The sequence below is a fragment of the Melanerpes formicivorus genome, unplaced genomic scaffold (genome assembly GCF_026170545.1).
Source record: "Melanerpes formicivorus ecotype bairdi unplaced genomic scaffold, bMelFor1.0.p_v2 SCAF_18, whole genome shotgun sequence".
In the NCBI taxonomy this organism is placed as follows: Eukaryota; Metazoa; Chordata; class Aves; order Piciformes; family Picidae; genus Melanerpes; species Melanerpes formicivorus.
This window is the reverse complement of record NW_027142370.1, coordinates 4,979,624-5,004,017: the sequence shown is the minus strand read 5'-3', so window position 1 is coordinate 5,004,017 and position 24,394 is coordinate 4,979,624. Positions and strand designations below refer to the sequence as shown.

General features: G+C 47.9%; 1 protein-coding gene across 1 annotated transcript in view; it reads left to right on the top strand.

The window, feature by feature from the left end:
- Nucleotides 1–24,394, top strand: part of ATRN (attractin) — a 166,607-nt gene that overhangs the window by 107,275 nt on the left and 34,938 nt on the right. The window contains exons 25-26 of the mRNA XM_068149435.1: nt 8,237–8,298; nt 19,556–19,634. Of these exons, the coding sequence (XP_068005536.1) occupies nt 8,237–8,298; nt 19,556–19,634 (141 nt within the window). The remainder of the gene's footprint in view (nt 1–8,236; nt 8,299–19,555; nt 19,635–24,394) is intronic.

Genomic DNA, 24,394 nt, shown 5'->3' with positions numbered 1-24,394 from the left:
TCCACCAGACCCCACTCCTTGTTCAGAAGAGCTGCTGTTCTCCTAGCCCTGCTTCAGGTTTCCTGTGGCATTTGGAGATGTTTTACTGTAGTGAGGAGGTGTGCAGGGTCTGATCAGAGATTGCTGTTCCAATTATGGGACTTTGCAGAACATTGTTTGCTAGTGCTCTTTAAATTGAGATGAGCATCACTATTCAGCACCTGGCTGTTTATTGAGCAAATACTTCCCCTTTGTCAGATTTGTGTGGTAATTTTTCTGATGCAGGGAATTGGGGGTGGGCTGGGGGGAGCCGAGTCTGAAGCCCTGTGTGTAATTTAGAGGCGGCCCTGGCCCTGTTTGCTCTGCACAGCAATCCGAGGGCTCGCGCGGGGAGACAAAGCTCAGATAATTGGCATTTCTCAGCCAGCTGCTGACTGCAGCCAATTAGCTGCAAAGTGACAATTTGTGACTGCTGCAGAAGGGAGGCACAGTATTGGAATATCAATCGATTTCCAGCTCGGGCTGGGTTCAGGAGTGAGCGAGGTTTGATGTGCGCGCAGTACCAAGTGTTTGCGCCGTAAAGCTCAACGGCTTGGTTAGGGTTGCAGCAAAGAGGGGAGGAAGTCGTTTATCTCTTTCATTGGGCCTTCACCCAGCAGCAGCCTGCCTTGTATGAGGAGGTGTGAAGAATCAAATTTTAGTGGGGGTTTTATTTTCACTTGTTGGAGCATGTAAATCTGAGCAGGTGCACCCAGTTGGCCACAAAGTTCTTCTGCATAAGAGGGAGCAGCGGTCTGAGTGTGCTTGGTTTACAGAGTAGAACACAGAGCACAGAATTAGCCAGGTTGGAGAAGACCTTTGAGATCATCAAGTCCAACCTATCACCCAACACCATCTCATCAACTAAACCATAGCACCATGCACCCCATCCAGTCTCTTTTTAAACCCCTTCAGTGATGGTGACTCCACCACCTCCCTGGGCAGCACATTCCAATGCCCAACCTCTCTTGCTGGGAAGAATTTTTTTCCTCACATCAGCCTAAACCTCCCTGGCACAGCCTGAGACTGTGTCCTCTTGTTCTGTCAGGTTGTCTGGGCGAAGAGACCAACCCCCACCTGGCTACAACCTCCCTTCAGGTAGTTGTAGACAGCAATAAGGTTTCCCCTGAGCCTCCTCTTCTCCAGGCTAAGCAATCCCAGGTCCCTCAGCCTCTCCTCACAGGGCTGTGCTCCAAACCCCTCCCCAGCTTTGTTGCCCTTCTCTGGACTTGTTCCAGCAAGTCAACATCTTTCTTAAACTGAGGGCCCCATAGCTGGACACAGGACTCAAGGTGTGGATGGGGTTTGAGCTTCTCATGTGCAGTGAGGAACTCTTTTACTGCAAGCAGGCGCAGATCAATCTGGGCTTAGGTCTGGGACTTCTGTTTTCTGTGATCCATCTCTTCTGGACCTTTATCTGTCAGATCAGCTGATGCTGCAGCTGTGGGTGCTTATCTCCTACTCAAATTTGTCAGCTTTCACTTGAGTATCACAACTCCTCCTCCTCGTGTCCACACCATCAGGTGTCTCAAGCTGTCTGGGTTCTCCCACCTCTGAATCATGCTGCACTTCAATTTGTTGTGTGTCAAGAGTTTTGTAAGTTGCAATTAATTGCTGTCAGACCTTTCCTTCTCTCTGTGGTTAAACTTCCCTGTCTAGAGCATCTTACCCTGTGCAACAAGTTGTTCTTGCAGCTTGTGAAAATCTTTTTGAAGAGGTCAAGTCACCCTACATTTTCTCCCTAACCTCAAAGAGTAGTGTTGCTGTTCATTTGAAATGGATCCATTGTGCCTCTGAAAAGCAATGTCCTCCTGCCTTCATGGTGTGAAGTGATGCAAGTGGCTGTGACCAGGCTAGAGATCCACCTGCAAGCTAGCTCAGCAAAGATGAGTTTTCAGCTGCAGTGGGCTGTGGGATCTGGTTTGCTCTGCTGCTCAAATACACTATACACTCCTGCTGGGGTATGAGAAGAAATGTTTATAGGGGCAGCATTGATGGAAGGGTTGACTTGCTGGAATGAGTCCAGAGAAGGGCAACAAAGCTGGGGAGGGGTTTGGAACACAGCCCTGTGAGGAAAGACTGAGGGAGCTGGGATTGCTCAGCCTGGAGAAGAGGAGACTCAGGGGTGACCTTATCACTCTCTATAACTAGCTGAAGGGAGGTTGTAGACAGGCAGAGGTTGGTCTCTTCTCCCAGGCAGCCAGCACCAGAACAAGAGGACACAGTCTCAGGCTGCACCAGGGGAGGTTCAGGTTGGATGTTAGGAAGAAGTTCTGTACAGAGAGAGTGATTGCCCATTGGAATGGGCTGCCCAGGGAGGTGGTGGAGTCGCCATCATTGGAGGAGTTCAGGAGGAGACTTGATGGGGTGCTTGGTGCCATGGGTTAGTTGTTTGGGTGGGTTGGACGCAAGGATCTTGAAGGTCTCTTCCAACCTGGTTTGGTTTATTCTAAATAAAGGTGGTGGTGAAATCTTGACCTGTAACAAGCTCTGCTTCTTCCTCAGGGATGCAAATATCTTGTGGTTTTTTTTCCAGAGTGGGTCTTGCTTTGCACTTAGCTGAACATTAACCCTGCCCCGAGGTGAGGAGCTCTAGTGCTGCTCTTCCCTTTTGGAGATCCAGTGGCCACCTTTCACTGTCAAATGTCTTCATTCCCTGACATTTGTATCCCATTATCCCTTTGTGAAAAAGCCCAAGTGTACTTGGGGCATCTCGATGCAAACAGCTTGGGTCTTCAGGAGACAGACCTGCTCAGCCTTTTTTCCCCAGAGGAAAGAAGACCAAGGGCAGCTGATCCCCTGGCATCCAAAAAGAAACTTTCAGCACACTGTGCCACAAAGCTACTCAGACAAAGCTGGAGTATGCTCTCCTAGAGCACCAAGGGCTAGAACAGGCTTTGTGAGGCTGCTTTAAGAAGTTCATGGTTTCTTAGGCTGTGGAATTTCTAGGTTGTGGAGTCTCCCTCTCTGGAGAGGTTCCAACCCTGCCTGGGTTCTGTGATCTCCCTTGGGTTGCTGCTGAGTTTGCTTCATCCCTTAGTGAGCAGGGTGACATTAAAAACACCAGCAGAAAGTCCAGCATTCCTATGGTTATCTCTCTACTGTCTTAGCAGCTTGCCTAGGTTCAGTAGAGACATTGACAGAACGTGTGAAACAGCAGCAGCATGTGGCAGAGCCAGGCCCACCCTTCAGGTGGTGCAGCTGGGTTGCTAGATTGGCTCAAGCTTTCCTGGAGTCTCACTGCTGAGACTGGAGTTGGCTGGTTGCTGCTGTCGAGTGGAGAGCACCAAGAGCAAGCTGTGTTCTGCCACGTGTGTCACCACAGCTCCTTTGGCTTGTGTCTAAAGGAGAACTGAACTGGGCAACGCTGTTCCTCTTGAGCACAAGGACAACCTTTCCCCCATCTCTGTCACAGAGGGCAGAGTGACCACCCTCATGACTTTGGCTTTGCTCAAGAATACCTAAAACCTGTTTGTGTTTCAGCTGGTCCTTTGGCAGAAGCACAGGCACTCAGCATTCAGGCCACAGCATCCTCTTACTGTTGTCTGTATTCTCCAAGGTCAGGTTAAATCCTTGCCTCTAACCATGAAAAGAAGAGACAGCAGAAATACTGAGGAGGAAAGAGAGGGGAACTGCACAGAAATGTCACCTGCAGCTTGTTTGGCTGCTGGCTTTGTCTCTGTGGAAGCCCTTGGAGCTCCTGGCCTCTGTTTTCCGTGCTTACTTTTTTTGTTCTTTAGCTTTGGTGCTGGGGCTGTAGTTAAATGAAGGAACCCTCTGAATTTCTGTGGGTTTCAGTGCTGTGTGGTCCCATAAACCTTGAAAACAGGAGTGCTGTGGCATTCTCCCACCTGCTGGGTGAGGTTAATGCATCTAGCAGTAGGGACCTTTTGATATCTTCTCCATTCACAGCAAGCACCAGGCTCCAGTAGCCTGCTTCCCGGTGTGCCTCCTCTGTTGCACTTCTCTGGTTTCAGGAGTTAATTGGACTTCTGGTTTTTCTCTCCTTTTACAGTTCTATTCTAGGAGTGTGTCCTGCTCAAAATATCACTGCCAATTTCCCGTTTACTCATGTCTCACATGAAGTTGCTGATGTCAGTTGAGTCACTTTGTACCACAGTGGAGCCAGGGAGGAGCATGGCATGTAAATAACCCTGAATTGTTAGCAGGGGAAGAACAGGTGCAGAAAGAGGGCTGCCAGTCTTTGCTCTTGTTTGCATAGAATGGCTTGGGTTGGAAGGGACCTTAAAGATCACCTAGTCCAACCCCCCTGCCGTGGACAGGGACAACTTCTTCTAGATCAGGTTGTTTAAAGCCTAACCTGGCCTCAGGACACTTCCAGGGATGGGACATCCACAACTTCTCTGGGCAGCCTGTGCCAGTGTCTCACCACTTCCACACTGAAGGCTAAGTCTGCCTTCTCAGAATCACAGAAACATTCAGGTTGGAAACAACCCTCAGGATCACCAAGTCCAATTACTATTCCCTTGTAGTAAGTCCCTCCCCATCCTTCCTGTAGACCCTTTAAATCTCCAGGCTGCACATCCCCAGCTCTCCCAGCCTGGCCTCACAGCAGAGGGCTTCCAGCCCTCCCAACATTGCTGTGGCCTCCTCTGGCCTCGCTCCAGCAGGTTCCCTGTCTGTGCTGTGGACTCCAGAGCTGGCCCCAGCACTGTGGAGGGTGTCTCAACAGAGCAGAGGAGCAGAATCCCCTCCCTGCCCAAGCTGCTGGGAATCAGCTCAGGACAGGCTGACTCTGGGCTGTGAGCACTCAGTGCTGGCTCCTGTTGTGCTTCTTGTCAACCAGCACCCCCAAGTCCTTCTCGGGAGAGGAGATACCAAGCTCAGTCACTTTGAAATGCCGTTTGTTACTGAAAGGTCAGTTAAGTTCCAATTGCCTTTCCTTTACTCAGGATGTTTTGTGGCCAAGTACTCGGCCATTAACTCCTTTGAAGTGTGTCTTTGGAGATGTTGTTGGCTAGCTGGAGGCAGCCAAATCTCCTCCTTTGCTGAATATTTTCTGCTAAGGAAGTGATAAAGAAAGCAAAGCTCTTGATTGTGCGTTTGAATCAGTCCATATAGCCAGCTGGTTTTGTTCCTCTGGAAAGCAGCCAGATTGTTTTGATCTCTCAATTGATGTGGCATTAGAGGAAGCCTGATAAGCTGGTGTGCTGTTTGCAGGTACCTTTTCAGATCAGATAAACACAAGCATTAGAATATTCCCTGGAATTAACCTAATTAATGTTCTGATCTGTTTTGATGTGCACTACTTAAGGCTACAGCATTATTCCCTCAGAAGGTAGTTTCAAACACCTCTGAAGGACACGGATGGCGTGAGAGTGGCAGTTGGGCTTTGCTGCTTGCCGCTTGGAGGAGACTTACCCAGCCCTCACTAGGAGCTAGATGCTGGTGCCTGTGGTTTCCCTGCCGGTTCCTTCAGTGCACAATTAGCTGCTGTATTATTTTCTTTGCAAAAGGATAAATGAATCTCCTGCTGTCATTTAAACTTAATTAAAAACCTGGGCTGCTAAGAAATGTGGAGCATATTTCCCTGTCCCCAGAACGAGCAGGCTCTTTTAACAGCTATTTCTAACCACTTTTTTTTTGGTAACTGAATTAATTAAGTCCTAGGAACAGATTACATTAGGGGAAATTAAGCTCTAAGTAAGCAAACTATTAACAATTATGATCCTAAATTGCCTGTGACATAAATTGGTCAGGTTTAATAGCAGAAAGTGGTTCGAGCTTGTGAGAAGTCAATTGCAGAAAACAACCTGGGTGCTTATTTTCCTGTGCACAAGGAACAGACCCTCAGCTGGTCTTTGCAAGAGAAGAGCTCCAACAGGTAGCAGAAGCAGCACCACTGGTGAAGCTTTTGTAGTGCTGTGGTAGGAAACAGGGCAAAACTTCTCTCCTCTGTTGTATTTCATGCCTGCACATGTGTCACCAAACAAAGCCCTCCTCTGGTAGAGGCTGAGAGGTGAATTTGCAGTCCCATTCATCTGCCCCAGAATCTGTCCATTGTAAGCAAGAGCTGAGTGTCTTCTAATGGGTTTCCATCACACACGCTGGTCCTAATGGTCACCTGCAGTGGTCTGGCCCAGTGAAAACTGCATGAGGCTCAACAAGTCCAAGTGCAGGGTCCAGCATCTGGGTTGGGCCAATTCCAGGCACAAACCCAGGTTGGGTGCTGGGTATTTGAGTCAGAAACTTCTTTGCCTTAAAGACATTCCAGGACCATAGAATGGTAGGGGCTGGAAGGGACTTCCAGCCATCTTCAAGTCCAGTTCCCCTGCCAAAGCAGGATCATCTAAGGCAGGTGTCACAGGAATGCATCCAGATGGATCTTGAAAGTCCCTAGAGGAGGAGACTCCACAACCATTCTGGGCAGCCTGCTGCAGTGCTCCAGCACCCTCCCAGTGAGAAAGCTTTTCCCCATGTTGAAATGGAGCAGTTTTATGCCTATAAAGCCACCTCAGTTACCATGCACTGAGTCAGAATGAAAAGTGAAGTCACACTCAGTGACTTCTAATGCAAAAGCTATTGGGGAACACTTTACAGGGGAGGGGGAAAATCAGCAAGGAACTGTATTCTCTTGTTTTCTGCAGGCATCACAAGCATCTGGTCTGCAGGTTTCAAGTCAGCTTCTCAGTGAAGCAGGAGTTATGTGCTGTAGAGGAGCTTTCAACTTCAGAGGATTGCCATACATTTATAAGGGAATTAAGTTTGTTCAGCTTCTGGAGCAAGTTGCAATGAATATTTAAAGCAAATACGATAATGGAAGGTGCTTTTGAGCCACAGAAACCCTAGCAGTAACTCGTCTTGCATCTATTCATGATCTGTGGAATGTGACTGTTGCTGGGAGGGGGGAGATTTGTATTTGTGCTCAAGGCAGCACAACGTGCAGTTTATTAGGGAAAAGAAAAAGAGCAGATCATGCCTTAAGCAAATTGAAGAGCCCTGGAATCTTTTGTAAGTGACACTTCAAAATCAATTCAGTCACTGCATGAAAGAGTTAACAGCCTCTTGTGGTGCTGAGATTGATAGTCAGAGGAGACAGGAGGTACCTGCAAAGAAACTCCTGCTCCCTGCTATTGCAGAAGTTGCTCTGCTGTTGGCTTGCCTCCCTCTGCTCCCTTAATTTTAACTGACTCTTTCCTTCTCCTTCTAACCACCTCCCAGCTCCCTGCTCACTTCTTTCCTTCCCAGCTCCCTGCTCACTTCTTTCCTTCCCAGCTCCCTGCTCACTTCTTTCCTTCCCAGCTCCCTGCTCACTTCTTTCCTTCCCAGCTCCCTGCTCACTTCTTTCCTTCCCAGCTCCCTGCTCACTTCTTTCCTTCCCAGCTCCCTGCTCACTTCTTTCCTTCCCAGCTCCCTGCTCACTTCTTTCCTTCCCAGCTCCCTGCTCACTTCTTTCCTTCCCAGCTCCCTGCTCACTTCTTTCCTTCCCAGCTCCCTGCTCACTTCTTTCCTTCCCAGCTCCCTGCTCACTTCTTTCCTTCCCAGCTCCCTGCTCACTTCTTTCCTTCCCAGCTCCCTGCTCACTTCTTTCCTTCCCAGCTCCCTGCTCACTTCTTTCCTTCCCAGCTCCCTGCTCACTTCTTTCCTTCCCAGCTCCCTGCTCACTTCTTTCCTCTGGTTTCTTTTTTGGCCAAAATACTCACTTGTTTTTTACCCACTTTCCCCTGCACTTCGAGGGGATTGCAGGGAAGGGAGGTAGGATGAATGCCACTCTACAGCATCTGTTACCTTCTGCCTTTCATGCCTCTTTGCTGCTCTTGCTGCAAGTTACCTGCCCAAGGAGATGCTGGTGTGTAAATAATGAGGAGTATGCATTCTGAGCCTTTAAATGCTGTGTTTGGGTTGCTGTGGACACAATAATTAGAGATGCTCTAATCTGATCTCTGGGAAACGCCTGTGTTCTAACTTTGTGGGGTGTTTTTGTTCTCCAAGGTAGTTAAAATACACTGAAGGCAATTCCTTCAATGCTGTTGGGAGAGATGTTCCTTGTCTAGTCACTTAACGCGACACAGCAGGAGGTTTTCGTTTGTTTCCTTTCCCCTCAGAGTATTTCAGAGCTTTTCCAAAGCAGTGTGCAACAATGCTCATTGAGTAAAGATCCATTGCAGTGTACTTCTTTGATCCCAACAGCAGTGCATCTTGAGTGCAGTTTACTGAGCAGTGAGTAACAGGAGGCATTTGTGTTTTTCTCTTGCAGATTGCGTTCTCACAGCACAGCAACTTTATGGACCTGGTGCAGTTCTTTGTGACCTTTTTCAGGTACTTGTCCATCTAAGATGGTTAAATGTTTCTTCTTTGGGTTTTGCTCTTTGCTGTAGCCTTTGGGTTTTTAACTTCAGTGTCTGACATTGGAGCCTAGAAAATGGAAATCTCTGTTTAAATCTGTTTAAATCTGTTTAAAGTATTCTGTGAGGAAATAGTTAGGAAAATTCTCAGTCCATCTTTGCAAATGAAGCTTGGTCCTGTGTGTGAAGGGAAGGGGAGGCTGGAGGTGGGGGAGGCTTTTGGAAGTGGAGAAGCTGCTTTTAAAATGATAGAGGAGACATCATCTGAGTTACCACATCATGGATCAAACTGGATAACTTACAGCCAGTGCAGATACTCACACAGCATCAGACACAAATCAGCCAGCATGGGCTCATCTCAGACTGAGTAAAGCTTGGACCCATATCAGACTCCTTAGGTAGCACCTCTTGGTTTTAAACTGAGCTCTGAAGACATGTCAAGTTTAACACAAACACACACACCAGCACAACTGAAGCCAAATACCCTTTTGTCCTTGTGAGCTGCTTGGGAAGGTTCATTTTTAGTGTGAAGCACCCTGATGATTCCCTGGAAGTGAAGACCAACAGAAACAATCTCAGCACTTGTTTTCTCTTCTATCCTCCAAGAAAGCATAGCTCCAACACAAACTAAATGCTCCCCCCCAGCATCACAGGCCAGCTCTTTCAGGTTTCAAATCTCCTGTGTCAGCCTCTGTGCCAGGAACTGTTAATACTCCACAAATACAAACCAATGGTTGATTGATAAGAATAGAATAATAGAATAAACCAGGTTGGAAGAGACCTTCAAGATCATTGTGTCCAACCCATCAACCAATCCAACCCACCTAAACAGCTAACCCATGGCACTAAGCACTCCAAGTCTCCTCCTGAACACCTCCAGTGATGGTGACTCCACCACCTCCCCGGGCAGCCCATTCCAATGGGCAATCACTCTCTCTGTACAGAACTTCTTCCTAACATCCCACCTAAACCTCCCCTGGCACAGCCTGAGACTGTGTCCTCTTGTTCTGGTGCTGGCTGCCTGAGAGAAGAGACCAACCTCTGCCTGTCTACAACCTCCCTTCAGGTAGTTGTAGAGAGTGATAAGGTCACCCTTGAGTCTCCTCTTCTCCAGGCTGAGCAATCCCAGCTCCTCAGCCTCTCCTTACAGGGCTGTGTTCCAAGCCCCTCACCAACTTTGTTGCCCTTCTCTGGACACCTTCCAGCAAGTCAACCTCCTTCCTAAACTGAGGGGCCCAGAACTGGACACAGGACTCAAGGTGTGGCCTAACCAGTGCAGTGCACAGGGGCAAAATGACCTCCCTGTTCCTGCTGGCCACACTGTTCCTGATGCAGGCCAGGATGCCATTGGCCCTCTTGGCTGCCTGGGCACACTGCAGGCTCATGTTCAGCCTACCATCGACCAGCACCCCCAGGTCCCTCTCTGCCTGGCTGCTCTCAGCCACTCTGCCCCCAGCCTGTAGCACTGCATGGGGTTGCTGTGGCCAATGTGCAGAGCCCAGCACTTGGAACTCCCTCAGGAGGGCTGTACCTGGGGTAAACAGCACTGCAGATCCTCTTGCAAAGCAGGCAGCGTTGTACCCATTTTAACATAAGCAATGGGAATAATATCTTGCTTTAGATTCCATGCTGAATTTAATTAAAGCAAGGAGTTCCAGATGGGTCCTTCAGACAAGTGGCTTAGATCATTTATTTTTTTAAGTGTGTGGCAGTCCCAGAGTGGAGTGTGCTTTAATAGAATCCCATATAAACAGCGTGCTCAAACCACCACCTTGCTGCCATTGATACAGATGAAGTGTTTACTCCAGGATCAGACTGAAGCATTTGTTAGGCTGAATCCAAGCACGGTCAAGGTCTGCCCTGAAGATCTTTGTGGCAGGGTAATTACTTAAAAGGAGAATGAATGGGGAAGCACTTGGTTCTTCTGTTCCTCTTTGATGGCAGGAGAGCAATCTGGGCTTTAAAACCTATCTATCAGTTCTCTGCTGACCCAGATCCACCTGCATCTGAGAGTTTGAAACTCTGCCATATGGGGGATTCCTCCAGCCCTGTGATTGGAAGAGAATCACAGGTTGAAGCAGAAGATATGTGCATGATAGATCAGTGGCACAGCTGAAAATGCAAGTCCACAACAGGGAAGAGTGTGAGGGGATGTTCTCAGTGCTTCAGTTTAGAAAGGGTCAGCAGGATGGGGGCAAACTCTTTTCAGTGGTGCCCAGTGACAGGACAAGGAGCAACTGGAACCCAGGAGGTTCCATCTGAACAGAGGAAAAACATCTCCCCTGGGAGGGTGCTGGAGCCCTGGAGCTGGCTGCCCAGAGAGCTTATGGAGTCTCCTTCCTCTGGAGAGGTTCCAAACCCACCTGGATATTGTGATTTTGGGCAGTCTCCTGTGGGTGCCCCTGCTTTAGCAGGGGGTTGGACTGGATGATCCCCACAGGTGCTTTCCAGTCCCTACCATGTTTAGGTTCTGTGAGAAGTTAGGCAGATTGAAAATAGCCAACAGGAGTTTTCCTTCCCTCCTTCACTGCTCTCCTGTGGATCTCCTTGAGAGGTTCTGTTGCTGTGCTGTTTAACGTGCCAGAGCAATAAGATGTGTATTTAGGAGAAGGCAGTTGATTGGTGTTTTCCAAGTAAGCATTTATAATGCATTAAAAACTCTCCCATTCTTTAACTGTAACCACTGCTGAGTTCCTCTCCCAGTATTTCCTTTTGCAGTCACTATAACTCACTCAATAAGCAGTGGGTTGGAACAGCAGGATCCATCTCTGCTGTTTGTAGGGGCAAGGAGTGAAGTGCTTGCAGTTCTGATGCTCCAGGGTGTGTTTTGTAATTAGACTTGGATCCCATTTAGACCATAAATAAGTAATGGCTGATAGCCCCCTGTGATGTTAATGAGAGAGGATTGGCTGAAAAGTCTCACATCAAATGGAGGTAATGAAAAGGCTTTCTGCAGAGCCTGAAGACAGTTGGTAAAACCACCTTGGAGATACAGGCCACCTTAAACTCAACATCATCCTTTAAATCTCTCCAGCACTGCCCTGGGCAGCCTGTTCCAGGGCTTGGCAACCCTTTGGGGAAGGAATTGTTCCTCATGGCCAACCTAAACCTCCCCTGGTACAACTTGAGGCTGTTTCCTCAAGTCCTGTCACTTCTTCCATGGGAGGAGAGACCAACCCTCACCTGGCTCCAGCTTCCTTTCACGGAGTTATAGAGAGTGAGGTCCCTCCTCAGCCTCCAGGCTGAACAACCCCCATTCAAAAGTCCTTCAACTGCTGCTCACAAGACTTCTGCTCTAGACCCTGCACCAGCTTTGTTGTCCTCCTTTGGTCACACTCTAGCACCCCAACATGCTTCTTGGAGTGAGTGGCCCAAACCTGTAACCTCACCAGTGCTGAGTACAGGGGGACAATCCCTGCCCTGGTCCTGCTGGCCACACTAATGTGCAGGCCAGGATGCTCCTGCAGCTCCTTCAGGAGCAGAGCAGTGTGGAGCACGGGGCCAGGTGTGGGGCTGTATGTTAGCATTATTTTATTTGACAACACATTAAGGTTTTATTTTAAGCTAAGCAAATGTCAGTGGGTAATGGCTGGTGGAAGGGTGAAGTTATGGTGTCATTAATGCTGCATTAGAATTGGAGCTGCAGCAGAAATTATTTTCTGACCATTGTTAACCTTTGCAGAGCTGAATCCACTGTAAGCCAGTTGTGGCTTTTCCCCCTCTTTCCTCCTCTGCTTTTTGTAGCAGAGCTCTTTAATTTGCAAAGCTTGCTGTTGCCTTGCAGGATCTTGTGGTGGGTTGAAATTTCACCCCCCCCAACATTGGCTTTTCCAGACCAGCCCAGTTGGAAGCAAATGAAAGCTGTATTTACAAGCAAGCTACACTCTACAATGAAATGCAATGAATTATGTACAGTAGTTACAGTATTTACAACTAATAAACAGCACAAGAACAAGCTACTTGCTTCTCCTTTTTTCTACCCCCTACCCCACTGTACAAAAAGGAGAAAGGAGCAGAGAAAGTTGCTGTTAGACTTACCCAAAACAATGCAGCAACACGATCAAGCAGAAGCACCACAGAGGTGATTTGACCTGTTTTGGCAGGCAATAGTAAATATTTTGTTAGTATCTCTGCTTCCTTGCAGGGCTACAGGCTGGGGTCAGAATGGCTGGAAAGGACAGGGGGTAATGGTTGATAGTAGGCTGAACATGAGCCTGCAGTGTGGCCAAGAAGGCCAATGGCATCCTGGCCTGTATCAGGAACAGTGTGGCCAGCAGGAGCAGGGAGGCCATTCTGCCCTGTACTCAGCACTGGTTAGGCTACACCTTGAGTCCTGTGTCCAGTTCTGGGCCCCTCAGGTTAGGAAAGATGTTGAGTTGCTGGAAGGTGTCCAGAGAAAGGCAAGAAAGCTGGGGAGGGGTTTGGAGCACAGCCCTGTGAGGAGAGGCTGAGGGAGCTGGGGGTGTTTAGCCTGGAGAAGAGGAGGCTCAGGGCAGACCTTATTCCTCTCTACAGCTACCTGGTGCAGCTTGAGACTGTGGCCCAGGTACCCCTAGGTCGCTTTCTCCCTGGCTGCTCTCCAAGAACTCTGGCCTCAGCCTGTAGTGCTGCTCCATGGGGTGGTTGTAGGCAATGTGTAGAACCTGGCACTTAGATGTGTTCAATCTCATGCCCTTGGACTCTGCCCATCTGTCCAGCCTGTCAAGGTCCCTTTGCAGAGCTCTCCTACCCTCTAACAGATCAACACCTGCCCCCAGCTTGGTCTCATCTGCACATTTACTGATGATGGACTCAATCCCCTCATCAGTAAAGATGTTGAGCAGGATGGGGCCCAGCACTGATCCCTGGGGCACACCACTGGTGCCTGGCTGCCAGCTGGACGTGGCACCATTGACCACCCCTCTCTGGACTTATGAAAACAGCAGGCTGTCTGTCTGCAGGCAGGAAGGCAGGGTGCTGTGGCCTTGTTCCAATTATGCTGAGGTTTAGTGCCTCGAGTGCTTACCAAATCGCGGCCTATAACTCTCCCCACCAGATGAGAATTTACTCCCAAATAGCGCTGGCGATGGCTTCCAATTCATCAAAATCATTTGGGCTGTGTTTCCAGTGATCATCACAGCGCTTTCTGAAATCATTAACTGCCCTGTATATGTTAAAACATATTAGTGTTGAGGCTGCTGTATATCCTGGCACTTAAAAGTGCCATTTTTTTACTAGCAGTTGTGATGTTGACAAACGTGGCAGGAGGCTTTGATAATTGGGCCCTGCCGCCGCAGATGGATGCCTCGTATCGAAGTGCTGATGGAGTTTTCCAGCTATTTAAAAATGAAAAAAGAGCTTTAAGGAGAGCTGGAGTGGAAAGAATATCATCTGTGCTACGAATGGGGGCTCAGAGTATGGAATCTAAGCAGGCAAGGGGGGGGTGGGGGGTGAGTTCAGGCTTTTCCTGTCGGAGCAGGGTTACCCTGCGGCGTAAAGAGCGCCCAAGCCCTATATAGAATAGAATAAACCAGGTTGGAAGAGACCTTCAAGATCATTGCATCCAATCTATCATCCAACACTACCTAATCAACTAACCCATGCAACTAAGCACCCTGTCAAGTCTCCTCCTGAACACCTCCAGTGATGGTGACTCCACCACCTCCCCAGGCAGCCCATTCCAATGGGCAATCACTCTTTCAATGAAGAACTTCTTCCTACCATCTAGCCTAAACCTCCCCTGGCACAGCCTGAGACTGTGTCCTCTTGTTCTGGTGCTGGCTGCCTGGGAGAAGAGACCAAGATCTGCCTGTCTACAACCTCCCTTCAGGTAGTTGTAGAGAGCAAGAAGGTCTCCCCTGAGCCTCCTCTTCTCCAGGCTAAGCAGCCCCAGCTCCCTCAGCCTCTCCTCACAGGGCTGTGTTCCAAGCCCCTCACCAACTTTGTTGCCCTTCTCTGGACACTCTCCAGCAACCACCAGTGCTGGCATTGACGCCCACAGAGAGGAGCTTGCTCATAACCATCTTGCTCATTTATGGTGTTTCACCTAATACATAATTAAGGCTTACTGAAGTAAACTGTTTATCAAATAGAATATAGTCCATAAACTGTAAAAGAAGGGAGAGAGTTTATTGTGGCTTTTGAGTACTTAAAGGGGCCTTTGAGAGATGAACTACCTTAAAGGAGGTTGTAGACAGGCAGAGGTTGGTCTCTCCTCCCAGGCAACCAATACCAGAACAAGAGGACACAGTCTCAGCCTGTGCCAGGGGAGGTTTAGGCTGGATGTTAGGAGGAAGTTTTACACAGAGAGAGTGATTGCCCATTGGAATGGGCTGCTTGGGGAGGTGGTGGAGTCGCCATCCCTGGAGGTGTTCAGGAGGAGACTTGACAGGGTGCTTGGTGCCATGGGTTAGTTGATTAGGTGGTGTTGAATGATAGGTTGGACACGATGATCATGAAGGTTTCTGCCAACCTGGTCTATTCTATCCTATCTTTATTGCAGGGTCTGTTAGGACAGGACAAGGAGTGATGGTTTAAACTAAAAGAGATTCAGGCTGGAGAGAAGGGAGAAATGTTTTACACTGAGAGTGTTGAGACCCTGGCCTGGGCTGCCCAGAGAGGTGGGAGATGTCCCATCCCTGAAACCATTCCAGGTCAGGGTATCTGGGGCTGTGAGCAACCTGCTCTAGTTGCTGATGTCCCTGCTGACTGTAGGGGGGTTGGACTGGATGAGCTTTCAAGGTCCCTTCCAAGCCAAACCATTCTGTGTTTCTGTGCTCTCTGATCCAGCTCTTTGATCATTTTTGCCTCAGAGAAACAGATGAGGAGAAATGATACAAAAGTGTTGTTTGAGATGGCAAGAGCGAGGGAAGATTCAAATGACCAGTGGGTCTCAGGAATGAAGGAGGGTCTCGGTAGGCTCATATTTTTGGAGGAGAAAGAAAGAAAAGGAGAAGGTAAAACTAGTCCTGAAGCTGAGGTTTATTTTTAAAGCCGTTTAGAGATGGATATTCATCACTGACTGAGAGGTCACTGAGGCTGTTCTGGAGAAAAGCAGGGCAGAGTGTGGCATTTGACCAGGACTCTGCCAACCCCTCCAAATCATTTTCCAGCACAGCTCTTGTTCCACATAGCTGTTTCTTTCCCTCACTTCCATACTTGTAGTTGCTTTCCTAGTGAAGGTATGGGGAAAAAAAAGCTTCTTTAAAGCTGCTGATGGGAGGACAGGACCTTTTAACTTGTTTCAGACTGAGCAAACCCAGCAGATAGATCTTCACTTTGCTCTACCCCCAGGGTTCTTTCAACAGGCGATGACCCCAACCTAGCAAGCAAGCACTATCCTTAACATGCCCTAAGGGGTTGTAGTGCAAGGGGGAGAAGAGATTTCCTCAGTGCTTTTGTAACTTTTGTGGGTGTTTGCTGCCTCCTTGTGACAGTCCAAAGATGCATGGTGCTGTTCTTCTGAGACGCAGGAGGCTGTGGCGAGCACTTAGGGAAGAGTTTTCCTGATCCTTAATTGTTAATGTCTCACTGTGCTCTCTTTGGAAGGGCTTGGCTGAGGTGCCAGAAGTGGGACAGGGCAGAGACACCCTTGTGGTGTGCACAGACATGTACAACGTTGCATTTTGGAAAGGGGATTTAATACAAGGATAAACCTAATCCTCTTGGTCCTCTAGCTTTCTTTTCAAGGGAGTAAATGAATATGTAGGGAGATGCTGGCTTTAAGTCAAGCAAATCAGCTCACTGGGGTCGAATTTGTCCTGCAATGAAGCCATTTTCATCAGCATGTTTTGGCATGTGACTTCATTTCAGTGTGTGTTTCTGGTGCTGTCTGATAGATTCATGGAGCACATGTGTCCTGTAAGGGTCACCTCCAGGAAGGTGGAGATTGTTTTGGCTTTGCTGGTTGTGCCCAGCACAAAGCAGCTTTCATCTGTGTGCTAGACCTCCTGAGAAACATCTCCTGGAGGCAAATCTCTGACAGGGGTGCTAGAGATTGATGAAGCATCTGGCCTTTTGCCCTCTGGATATCCACCTCCTTTCCCCAGATAAAGGGCTGTTGAGAAGGTAGACTAGGCTAAGCCATGGCAGCAGCTACTGCCCATGACATGCATCTAAAAAGATTTATCCTGAGATGAAGCTTCTCACTGGAGTCATGACGTCAAGGCAATTGCCTGGCAGGTGCTGTGCTTTGGCAGCATGTCCTGGGGACTCCTGCAGATGTTTTGAATATTGTTGTTTTCATGGTTACATTAAGTGTGGAGCCAGGAACACTTCTCCTGCTGCCTTCAAGGTTTTGTTTTATTTCCACCTTGCATTTGTATGGTGATGTGAAAATGTTACTGAAAACAAAGCAGAGCACAGATGTAGCTCGTGTTTGGCTGTGCTGGTTTGGCATGGATAGATTCATAGATGTGTAGAATGGTTTGGGTTGGAAGGGACCTTAAAGACCACTTAGTTCTAACACCTCTAGCACTGGCAAAGACACCTTTCTCTAGATGAGATTGCTCAAGGCCTCATCCAGCCTCTCCTTAAACACTGGAGGTGTTCAGGAGGAGACTTGACAGGGTGCTTGGTTACATGGGTTAGTTGATTAGGTGGTGTTGGGTGATAGGTTGGATGCAATGATCTTGAAGGTCTCTTCCAACCTGGTCTATTCTATTCTATTCTATTCTATTCTATTCTATTCTATTCTATTCTATTCTATTCTATTCTATTCTATTCTATTCTATTCTATTCTACTTCCAGAGAGGGAGCATCCACAACCTCCCTGGACAAGCTGTTCCCAGTGCCTGCCCACCCTCACTGTAAAGGTTATTGGGGTTTTAGTGCTTTTGGGGGAGCACTGTCCTCTTTGCATCTCAGAAACAAAGCCAATGTTGCTTCAGGTTTCTTTAAGGAAAGAGGGAGCTTAAAAGAAGAAAAACAGCTAACCAAAGCCATTGAGTGAGTGTGGTAGCATTTGTGCCTTGGGGAAGTCCCAAGACAAATGTTGGCACTCAAGAATTCTGCTGGTCCATCATTCACTCGTGCCTGTTCAAGTGTGGCCTCAACAGAAATCCATCTAATCGAAACGTGACCCTGGCCAGGAGAGAGATCCTGCTCCCAGGTGCTATGCTTAGTCTGCCGTTGCTTAATGCAGCAGCTGGGAGCTTCAGGAAGGGAAGGGAAAGCTGAAGGTAGGAAACCCTCAATAATACATGTCCCTTACCAAAAGAGGCACTAAAGATTTAATGTATACTCTTTACCTTAATAGGGGCACGGTGGCTGTTTTTTTACTGCAGAAGTCAGGAATAATCCAGTACCTCTCGAAAAGGAGAATAAACCAGCCATTAAAAATGCTTGTCTAAACTATGAGTGTTTGCAGAGGAATGGGCAGGCTCTGGCAGGGACATAATGGCAGGTTTTAATAATTGAGAGGAAGCGTGGGGGAAGTGATTTGGAATATGGACCTCTTAAAATGCAAAAGGCCAAACAAATCTCCCCATGATCCTGCCTGAATTGGTCATGAAATAAGCACCGTAGGAGCCTTCAAAAGCTGTGCAGATGTTTTAATGCTGAAGTCATGCAAGTGCAAATCTTTTAATAGTATCTACTGTAGGATAGTAAAACACATTTCTGTGCATGTCTGAGCTTGAAGAATAATGAGGGTGCATCACACGGTGCCCGTGTGTTACCACCGGGCAGTGTCCTCCAGCATCCCATCTGCGTGGCTCTTCAATCCCTGCAGGGATGGGGACTCCACCAGTGCCCTGGGCAGCCTTCACACAGTCCCAGTGTGGTGGGGGTTGGAAGGGATCTCTGGAGATCATCTAGTCCAAACCCCCTGCTAAAGAAGGGGCACCCAGAGCAGCTTGCTCAGGATCACAGTGTCCAGGTGGGTTTGGATTCTGTCCAGGGAAGGAGACTCCACAACCTCTCTGGGCAGCCTGCCCCAGGGCTCACAGAATCAGAATCAAGGTTGGAAGAGACCTCAAAGATCATCGAGTCCAACCTGGCACCACAGACCTCATGACTAAACCATGGCACCAAGTGCCATGTCCAATCCCATAGAATAGAATAGAATAGAATAGAATAGAATAGAATAGAATAGAATAGACCAGGTTGGAAGAGACCTTCAAGATCATCACATCCAACCTATCACCCAACACCACCTAATCAACTAACCCATGTAACCAAGCACCCTGTCAAGTCTCCTCCTGAACACCTCCAGGGATGGGGACTCCACCACCTCCCTGGGCAGCACATTCCAATGGCCAACAACTCTCTCAGCAAAGAGCTTTCTCCTCACCTCCAGCCTAAACCTCCCCTGGTGCAGCTTGAGACTGTGTCCTCCAGCACCTTCCCAGCGAAGAGGTTTTTCCTCATGCTAAGAAATAAATCATCTCTTCTGGTTCATCTTCCTTTAAACACTCTCTGAGATATCCACTGGAGCACGGGAAGGGAGGTTTGGAGACTTTCTCCTACACATCAGTGCAGCACTTGAGGAGAGAGGCTTTCACTGGGGTTCAGATGTACAAAGGGGAAAATTTCCATCTTGGAAAGCCTGTGTGCCTTGAAGTTGCTCATTAAGTATTCAGCATGATAAGATCATAACTGTTGATAAAAGTTGACTTTTATTATTCTTTTTATTATTCTAACTGCTTTTTGCTCAATCTGCTGCTTTTGCATTCTCTCCAGCGTTGATAAATCTGCTCAGCTTTTCCTGCTCTGCAGAATTAAGGCAGGCAATATAGATTTGGGGAAATCAAGAAATGCCTGTAGTTCTGCAAGAGCCAGCTATAAAGAATCCTCTCCACTTTATCTTGTTTTTTGTCATTGGGAAGAGAGAGAGAAAAAAAAATCATCTATTTTTCCTCTCCTCCTTTCAAGGCTTTCAGCGCTTTGGGTTATCCTCTCACCTGCAATACCACCCGAGAGAGTCAATGCTGGCTTTTCCAATTTGATTAAGTCTTTTGACCTGGCTGTTCTGATTTCCTGGTGAAAATTGGGGGATGGATAAAGAGGTCAAAGAGGGACCTGTGGCCCGGTTTGTTCTGCAGATAGAGGTGCATGGCTCCTCCCTGGGTGTCACGAGCACTGAACTGTGCCAGAGGCTTTGCTCTGCTCTATTATCTCTCCTCAAAGTACCTGGAAGAATTCTAGGGAACTTTTGAGCTGATCTTTTTCGATTTGCTTGGAGTTTCTCAGCTGCTGTTATGTTCTGAACAAGGACAATAAGATATTTCTTTTCTCTTTTTTTGCCTTTGCAGTTGTTTCCTGTCTTTGCTCCTGGTGGCAGCTGTGGTCTGGAAGATTAAACAGAGTTGCTGGGCGTCGCGACGCAGAGAGGTTGAACTGGCAGAGCCCAATGCTGGCTCTTGAATGACTTTTTTATAGTTGTATTTATTCACAAATGCATAGCATTAACCTTCACTTGAGGATAAGCTCCACTAATCTATAAATGCCTCTGTTTGGGGATTTATAATAGTGTGCTTTCCATTACAGTTTCAGTGACAAATGATGCTATTTTAGTATCCTGATGCTGCAGTTTCTGTGAAGGACAGAAAAATGGGGGGTTAAAGTCCTGAGTTGTCAGAACTCAGGTTGTAGGCAGGCACAAACACAACCTCCCCCCAGGGAGGGGACTCTTCACGTCTGCTTCAAAAGAGAGCGGTTCAGCACTGAACCTCTGAGTAGCATTAGCTCCCCCTTTAATCTCTTAGAAAAAGGCTAATCCTCATTTTCAAATTAAAAGGTTTTGGAGAGGTTGTCTTTTAATTCCCTGGAACACACTAGCATAAGAGAAAGGTGGGAGAAGCCACCCACAGCTTGAAGAACTGTTGTGTGCTGCTTAAAGAGGCAACTTTCGGTGCCACATCTTTCTCTTTCCACTAACCATAGACTGTATCAGCTTCCAGAGGTGTTCTTGTCAGCCCCACCTGGCTCCAACCTCCTTTCAGGGAGTTGCAGAGAGCCAGAAGCTCTGCCCTCAGCCTCTTCTTCTCCAGGCTGAGCCAGCTCAGTTCCCTCCTCACCAGACTTGTGCTCTAGACCTTTCACCAGCTTTGTTTGCCCTTCTTTGGCCATGCTCCAGCACCCACAGTATTGTACCACTATCTGGCAGAGCTGTGTTTGTAGAGAACCAAGTCCTGTGTGCCACAGGGCAGATGACCACACATTCCTGGGGGTCTCTTGCTGTAGTAACTGCTAAAACCATGGAAGGCAGAGCCCTGTGTAAGGCAAAGACAGAGCAGAGGTTGGGCTGAGCTACACCTGCGATTATTTTTAGGAGCTTTGTCTTGTGCAGTTGCTCCTCTTGCATACAAAATGAGAGCAGCCAGGCTTTATTCAAGTGAGCCCGTGTGCATGTTCTATATTTAAGTGTATTAAGGTAATTTTCCCTAAGGGCTGAGTTGCATTGCTCCCCTGCTTCTGAATTTTAGGGTGAAATCTGCCCATTCCCATAGATTCCCCTTCCAGCCCTCCTGCAGGGATGAAGCTCTTGGCAGCCACAGGCACCCCAGCCGTGTAACTGTTGTGTTCAAGGGTGGTTTATTCCTCTGTTGTAACTGATCACCACCGTTCTGGGGATTAATTTTTACAGTGCTGCAGTTCTGTGCAAGTGCCAGTTCCTTGCCTATCCAAAAATCTCTTGTCTGGGTGTGCTTCCCAGTGCAGAAATGGGAATGGTATCAGTGTGCTCTGAGGATCATCTTTCTTGTAATAAAGCAGGCTGATGCCTGATAACTCTTCTCCTCTTCATCCTCTTTCTGCTTCAGATGTTTCTGCTCTTACTTGTGAATTCAAATGCATAATCTAATCAGTAGTTTTCAGGCAGATAACCCTTAATCTGTGAAATAATGTAAGTCTTTGAGGTTTTCTCTATTCTCTGAAGGCAGATACATTTTTACTAGGGTGGCTGGGTTTTTTTTCTCCCTTCTCACCTTCTTGGCAAGAAAGTAAGCTGGAGTCAGCATAACATTCCCTGGTGGCTCCTGGGGTTCAAGTTGTCTGGGAGTGTATAAGGAATACAGACTGAGAAGCAAACACTGTGCTGTGGAGCTCAGGTGAAATACTTCAGCAGCAGTGACCTAAATGAGAAAGAGCTCTATAAATTCAGTCACTTTGAGTCTGATGCATGTTTCAAGTTAAAACACAACCAACCTGGAGTTGCAGCAACCCATTGGCATGTTGTGGTCCAAATTCAGTTTACATGTGTGGCTGTTTGGCAGGCAGTTCATCGATGTGTTCTTTACCTGCCAAGTTCCTGGCTTTTGCCAGAGATGCTCCAGGCCCCTCAGCTTCTTTACACGCTGCCTTGAAAGCACCCCCTCCACCTCCTTCCACCACATTACAACTTAGAGGCAGGGTACAAGGGAAGATGATTAAGCAGCAGTGACAGGACACCCAATTCAGACAACATATTGTAAGCCTTACATTAATATATGCTGAGCCCGGGAGGAAGATATTTTTCTGCTTTGGGCTGCTTTTAGAAGTAGTCAAGTTACAGTTGTCTGTCTCCTATGGGCTGTGCTGTAGTCATTCTGTGCCTGCTCTCTAATCATAACCCAAAAGTAAGTAAAATATAATGCAATCTGCTGGTAATTCCCAGCTCTCCATCACATCTCCTTCCAATATAAGCACGGCAAGTGCCTGGCTTCTTATCGCAGTGCAGGGTGAAAAGTTGATAGCTGAAGCTTAATCTGAGATATGTATAGGACAGAAAAAGGGAGTGTGTTGAAAGGTCTAGTAGTCAAAATTATTCAGACAGTATTGCTTGGAAAATGTGCTGGGAGAAGTTGTACAGCTGTGCCTGGGGTATCAGCTGAAGGGAGCAGCAGCAGCATTTGCTGAACTACATTTGCATTGCACCTTCCCGGGAAAGTAGTGTGCCATAGGTCCAGAACTCCAGCAGCATCTGAGCTACAGGCTGGGGTCAGAGTGGCTGGAGAGCTGCCAAACAGAGAGGGACCTGGGGGTGCTGATTGACAGCCGCCCAAACATGAGCCAGCAGTGTGCCCAGGGGGCCAAGAAGGCCTGGCCTGCATTAGGAATAGTGTGGCCAGCAGGAGCAGGGAAGTCATTGTGCCCCTGGACTCTGCATTGGTTAGGCCACACCTTGAGTCCTGTGTCCAGTTCTGGGCCCCTCAGTTTAAGAAGGACATCGAGACACTTGAAGTTGTCCAGAGAAGGGCAACAAGGCTGGGGAGAGGCCTTGAGCACAGCCCTATGAGGAGAGGCTGAGGGAGCTGGGATTGTTTAGCCTGGAGAAGAGGAGGCTCAGAGGTGACCTCATTGCCCTCTACAACTACCTGAAAGGTGGTTGCAGCCAGGAAGGAGTTGGTCTCTTCTCCCAGGCAACCAGCACCAGAACAAGAGGACACAGACTCAAGCTGTGCCAGGGGAAGTTTAGGATGGAGGTGAGGAGAAAGTTCTTCACCGAGCGACTCATTCGTCATTGGAATGTGCTGCCCAGGGAGGTGGTGGAGTCCCCATCCCTGGAGGTGTTCAAGAGGGGATTGGATGTGGCACTTGGTGCCATGGTCTAGTCATGAGGTCTGTGGTGACAGGTTGGACTCAATGATCCTCGAGGTCTCTTCCAGCCTTGGCGATACTGTGATCTAAGATTCTCCTGACTCCTTTATTCCTGTCTGACCAACTGCTTGCCATGTGCCAGTGCTGATGTTCCTCAGCCTTGAGGCTAAGAAGGTCTTTTGGGTATGCAAACTCGGTGCAGCCAATGTGTAGTTGTAGGGAAATGAGTTTGGAGCACTGAGCAAAAGTTCAGGACTCGCAGAGTATAAAACTTGACCTGAAGTAATAATGGGAACAATTTGTGTCATATCAGGCATGGAGGAGATGGGGTTGTAAATTGTCTGTTTATTCCCCCTCCAGTGAGCACAAAGTTTAAGTATCTTCAGACATCTTAAAGGGGGAAAATGGAAATAAAAAGGCAGCTTTTATAGGAGGCTTAGGATGAGGTGAATGATATTATGAAACAGGGATAGGAAACCTTTCTGTCTTGTCTGGAGAAAATGACACGTTAAATGTGGCAAGGTGATAACAGAGACTAATGCACAGAGGATGAGGTTGGCATTAGAAATTCGGTGTGCTCATCTGCTGGGGTGAATTTCCTCTCCTATTGTTTTATTCTAGCATCCAAATCCCTGTTCTCTTCACCCTCAGCCTGCTGCTTCTCTACCACTTGGAGCAAGGAATAGCTGCTCTTGACCCTTCCAGCAAACAGAGCATAGGTAGTGGTTAGGCCAGCCCAGTGTAACTGTCTGCATGAGGGTCAGCTGGATCACTCTCCATGCCCCACTGTGTGGGGAGCACCAAGACCAAGCACTTACAGAGATAACCTGGGTGTCTAGAGCTCAATTCCACCCTCAACATACAGAAAACTGTATTTTGCTTCCTTTGTGGCCAAGAATATCCAGCACTGAACAGTTTTCTTCAGTGCATTGCCCAGCTTATTCAGGATGAGGTTTGTGTATTGATTTACTGCAGGGATTATCCTTCTCCTTCCTGAGCTCACTGCTGAAACCTTTTTTTCCTCCCAGGTGTATTCTAAATGTAGCAGTGCTGCTTGTTTTTAACTGGCATCCTCCCCTGTAACATCCATGGCCACTGTTTGGGCAGGTGGTTTTCTGTGCTCATTTTCACAACAAAGACTTTCCAAGAGATGAGAGCTGAGAATTATTTATTGCCCTGCCTTCGTTTGCTTCCCCCTGCTGCTCTCACCTGTTAGGGTTTCATTAATCTCTCATCCCTTCTCTCTCAGACTGTGATTAAGGTGCTTTGGTGAGTGGAGCAGTGAAATAAGAGCATAGTGTTATGTGTGAGCATTGCAGAGTCACAGAATCCCAGCATGCTGGGGGTTGGAAGAGACCTTTGAGATCATAGAGTCCAACCCATCATCCAACACCTTCTAATCAACTAAACCATGGCACCAAGCACCCCATCCAGTCTCTTCCTAAACACCTCCAGTGATGGTGACTCCACCACCTCCCTGGGCAGCACATTCCAATGGCCAATCTCTCTTGCTGGGAAGAACTTCTTCCTAACATCCAGCCTGAACCTCCCCTGGCACAGCTTGAGACTGTGTC